This window comes from Chelon labrosus (genome assembly GCF_963514085.1).
Source record: "Chelon labrosus genome assembly, chromosome: 2".
NCBI lineage: Eukaryota > Metazoa > Chordata > Actinopteri > Mugiliformes > Mugilidae > Chelon > Chelon labrosus.
The window spans coordinates 34,815,120-34,820,319 of NC_140338.1; the positions used below are offsets into that span (position 1 = coordinate 34,815,120).

At 44.2% G+C, this 5,200-nt stretch overlaps 1 protein-coding gene across 1 annotated transcript; it reads right to left on the bottom strand.

Annotated features, from left to right (window-relative positions):
* Positions 1-460: 460 nt before the first annotated feature.
* Positions 461-4,000, bottom strand: card14 (caspase recruitment domain family, member 14; the record flags this gene model as incomplete). Its single annotated transcript, XM_084554477.1, is given in 6 exon segments — positions 461-628; positions 1,910-2,027; positions 2,029-2,230; positions 2,317-2,454; positions 2,858-2,942; positions 2,946-4,000. Coding segments are annotated over 6 exon segments (837 nt in total). The 5' UTR covers positions 3,072-4,000.
* Positions 4,001-5,200: the final 1,200 nt, after the last annotated feature.

A 5,200-nucleotide genomic window follows, 5' to 3' on the forward strand; every position in this document is an offset into this window, starting at 1 on the left:
GGTTTCCAGTGCTTTCCTTTGTTTCCAAGCCAAGGACAGCCATGTGGTTAACTTGATTATGCATGGTGAGTTTCCATAGCTCACCACCAGGTCCCAACACTGAATAGCGAGTCAAGCAAGACAGCCCAACAATATGCAGAGCCTTCGGCATCTCAGGGTGAATTTTTGTCCACCACTGGCACCTTGCCGCTGGGGATCTTCTTAACTAACTCAGTAACCTCTGCCAAGGATATGGACGAGACTTTGTCTGAGTCCTTGCAATGCTCTAAGAGGGCATGGTGGTAGGGTTCAGGAGTGTGCAGTGTTCTTTCCACTGGGCAGCCTTCCCTGCCACCTGATCCAGCTCACCCCAGCAACACCAGACTTAATAGCGCCTAACCCTCACCATCACCCCCACCTTCCACAGTCACTGCTGCAGACAAGTGGCTTGTACCCACCCCTCACACCAGCACCATCACCATCACTTCAGGTCAGGTGAGTGGACAGCAAGGGAGGCTCCGTCCCAGCAAAGCAGCCGGCCGAGATGGAGTGTCCCCACGATTACTTTGCACTGACCAGCAGGTGCTTCTGAGCTGGGGGAGCCTTTCAGCATGTATTTAACCTGAGCCTGCAACTTAGGAGGGTACCCCTGTAGTGGAAGACATCATGCATCATCCCTATCCTCAAGAAGCTACACTCAAGGGAGATGAACGACTACAGACCCTGACATCTAGCATCATGAAGCTGCAGATCTATCACATCAGGCCTCAGGTCCCCCACGCTCTTGACCCACTGCAGTTTGCGTACCAGGTAAAAATGGGGGTGGATGAAGCCATCCTGTACCTGCTCCATCTGACTCTCTCACACTTGGACAGGGGGAATGGTGCTGTGAGGATCATGTTTTTTGACTTCTCTAGTGCATTCAACACCATCCAGCCCCTGCTGCTGAGAGACAAGCTAATAGAGATGGGAGTGGACACTTCCTGGATAGCGGACTATGTCACTGGGAGACCTGGAACTATTGTCAGCAGCACTTGAACACCACAGGGAACTGTGCTCTCCCCTGTCGTATTCAACCCGTACATTTTCGGACTTCAGGCACAACACAGAGTGATGTCATCTGCAGAAGTTCTCAGATGACAGTGCAATTGTTGGGTGTATCAGGGATGGTCTCTGTGGAGTCCCTGACATCGGCGGCAGATGCAAGGAACTTGAACAACATCTATCCATGATTGTAATTCCTCGTGTTTATATGTGATGAAGCTACTCAGCGCCGGATTTCCCACGGGATAAATAATTTATCCATCTCTTGATCTATCAGTTGACTGATCTGCACCTCTCTTCACCCAAGTGTCCAAGACATAAGACTGAAGATCTGATTACACAACTACAAAGTCTATCATCGACCTTTTGCTTAAGGTGCTCCTACACATATGACCCATTGTATGAGCTACCTGAGCCCAAATATATCCAGTTGTTCTGGTCATTTGAGCATGATTAAGCATGCCGCCTGTAATATGGCTATAAAAAGGCTTGTCGTGTTTTTTTTTTTGTTTTTTTTTAGGTGTGGGGTTGCGTCAACCTGGATGGGACATAGAAGGGCGTGCACGGCCAAAAAAGTTTGGGAACAGCTGCCTCAGAGCATCTTCCATTAGACCCTATCCGTCTCATTTATCAAACCCTACACCCCTCTTTGTAACAGCCTTTCTGTAAAAAATAGTTTTGGAGCAAAATCAGATGCACAAAAGCATTATACAACTGTTTTCAGGTGCCAAGGTCAGAAGGCATTGCATTCCAAATGTACATCAAACTTCAATGCTCAGATTTCAGTTCTTTAATATTGACACCCTCATGACTTTCCCCAAGGATGATAAGCTTTATGCTTCAGACAAGGAGGAGAAGATCATTGATTGTATTTCTGAGCACTGACCTGCAGGTTTAGGTCATGGAGCCGGTCGTTCACAAGTGACTTCTCATCAATGGCTGTTGTGTAGCGTATATATAGATCACACTTCTCATCCTTCAGCTTGGTCACTTCACGTTGCACACAAGTGTCTCTGAATCTGTTCATTTTCGGACTGAAGGTATCTGGACCTCTCCTCCTTCTGTACCATCTCTCCAATCTCTGACTCCAGGGAGGTGCAGCTGGCACTCATTCTCCTAGCCTCACTTCGAGCCTCTTGTAGCTCCTTCTGCATCCCTGTTACTGCTCTGACCAGATACTCAGTCAGCTCTGAGTACTTTATCAGGCCTGTGAGGAGAGCAATGCATTTCAGATGTATAGCAAGAATAACGGAAAAGCAAATCATTCATTGACACAGAGGAAGAGTCACTGACCACTAAATCTTGAGGGCTCAGTGCTTGGCTTGCGTCCAGTGACGTGGGTGTAGAGGGTCGGGTAATGGATCATCAGGCTCTCCAGCAGGGCCACAGCACCATTCCTCCCCTGAGTCCTCAGCAGACCCATCATGTGGCCTATAAATAAAACACTCTAACGTAATATTATCCCTAACTTCAGTCACAATTGAATTGAAATAATGTTATCAACAACAAAAGCCTTGAATATAATGATCAGGCGATGTAAGTGCTTGCTCGCATCCATTTGATTTCACCTCAGAGAGAAAATAACTTAACCCAAGTACAATAATCCCAAATCAGAAATTTTAACAATTTGTGACAATTTGCACAGACACTCTAAGCAGCATTAACAGTTGCTTTTCTAAATAAATATTTGTTCTCTGTACTGCAGGTGTTGCTGGAATTTCCTAGCGGTGCACTCAGCAGTCATTGTAAACAATCCAGACGCAGTAAAAGAGGAGTTAAACAGAATAATTTACAATGTACTTTAAAAGCCTTGTAACAACTATTCATCTCTCACTGGTTCTCATGCAGCGGTTGGTGAGGTTGTGGCAGGACAGGATCTCGTCCTCGTCCATCTCGGTCAGGACCCTGGCCTGCCTGAGCTACGGGATCACAATGCATGGCTTCACCCCTAAGGATATCCGGTGGCAGTTGTCATTGATCAGCTCCCACAGTTCCTCCTCTCCCATCTCTTTCAGATCTGGACCCTCAGACACCCACTCCCCTGCCATCCCAAGTGTGTAGTAATGCCTGACTGTGGGCACAGGTGGAGGAGAGGGACACACACCCTGACAGACGGAAGAGCAGACTGACTGAAAGAAGCAAGGCAGTGTTGTAACAGGGCCAGGCTCTTTCCACGCCCTGCTGTGGGTGGTTGTGTCAAAGCATGCATATCTGTTTGTGTGTGGCCAGGTAGGAAAACCTGTAAGACAAGACCTTTGTGATGCAGCTCAAAGAGTGACTGACACTGTGAGTTTGGTATAAAAACATGCTGGTGCACACAAGTTCACATCTCAGACACACACACTCAAAAAACTTGATCAAGCCACACTTATCTACCTCACCATATTCCCACTTTTGGTAGCTTTTAAATGTTGTTTGCTTTGAGCATCATATATCTAACTGCATCATAAATCTCTGCCTCACTTTATTAATGAATCATGCCAGATTTGTCTGGAGAACAGAGTCGAGCCACAGCCTATTTTGTAAATGAACAAAGCTTGAGTTCACCTTAACAATTCCTAATCACACAATAGCAAACACACATACCACACCGCTGACAGGAGCAAACAATGAGCGACCAAGTACAAAGTCCGCAGTAAGAAAGGGAACTAAGGTTGGGGGAGGTAGCTGGCATGAGCTGTCAGCACAAGGAAATCGTACAAGGAAATAAGCTAACGTAAGGCTCTTGTGTGTGAATTCCTTGTTTACTGCATGTAAAAGGGTTTATGCAAACATATAAGCCATCATGGCGCCTACTGTAAAAGATATGCAGATAGTGAAGAATGTCGGAAATTGTTGAAGCTACCGGCAACAGGAAACAGGGCTAAGTTGGTAAGATTATTAAAGAAAAGATTTCAGACAATAACAAATTTGCACCAACAGAAACTCAAGCAGAGGTATTTCATTGTTTCATATCAATATTGTGGTTTGACTGAAAGCAGTTGCTAATAAGGGGACTAAGGAGCCAGTGAATTATCAGATCTCAAAGTGTGAAACTGCCCCTTCAGAAATGACAAAGTTCATAACATGAAGCCAGTTAACAAAACATCTTCCTATCATTATATCTCATTATTACTGCAAAACTGCAGAACTGCTGCTATCTAAAGTATATGATCCAATATTTGGGAACCCGACTGTCTTCTGTCAACAATACAAGGTTTGCTTATCTCCCTTATGTCACTTAACGTAATGAGGATGACTGAACAATAATAAATTGGATTGGTAATAATAAAGTGGAGGAGCAAAACTTCTGAAGAGATTGTTCAACAATGAATTTGTAAACATTTTGGGGGAATATGCTGCACACATAACACACTACATGATCACCAAATCCTACAAAAGCATGCTCAACTTTGACTTCTAAGGATAAAAGGAAGACTGTGGAAGCTTAGAAATCTGGGCCTGTATTCCTAAAGATTCTTAGCACAAAGAGTTGCTCCCAGTGGCCAAATTCTTAGAATCATGATGTTTTCTCAGAATTTTCCCTCAAAGTTAAGAGTAGATCCTAGTAAAGATAAAAGGTATTCCTAAAGAATCTTAGCTCTTAAGAGTGCTCCTAAGGTGAGATCTGTTAAGAGCAGGGAGGAGGACTTTTGAGAGGCTTAGGAGTTTCTTAAGCAGAAGACAAAATGGCTGAAAGAAGAGGCAGGAGAGATATTCTCTAAACACTGAATGACAATCAAGCTTGTTACAATCGCAGTATCACCGGAAATGAAAGTCATCACAACACTGAGGTATTTAGCAACAGGAAAAATACAAAAAATGCAACAATGCAGCAGTGATGACTTGGGGCCAAATCTAGGTCTCAGAACACTTTTATTCTCATTGACCAGTTGAGCCAGAAGCAAACACTGTTCCTCTGTTCAATTGGGTTTCCTGCTTCATTTCTTCTCCACTGCTGTTCGGTTTTTGGAAGATTTGAATGCCAACCAACACTGCTTCTTCTAGGCCGGTTAGCGATCACAGAAATTGATGAAAGCTGAGCCATTTTAACCTCGTTAAAACCAAATGGATGAAAGCAAAAATTACCAGCATGGTAAAAGAATGGAAGCAAATAAATAGAATTATCAGCATGTGAATACTGTGCAAGTGGGCCTGAGTTTAATCACACATTTTATAGGATAATTTTTAAAGTATA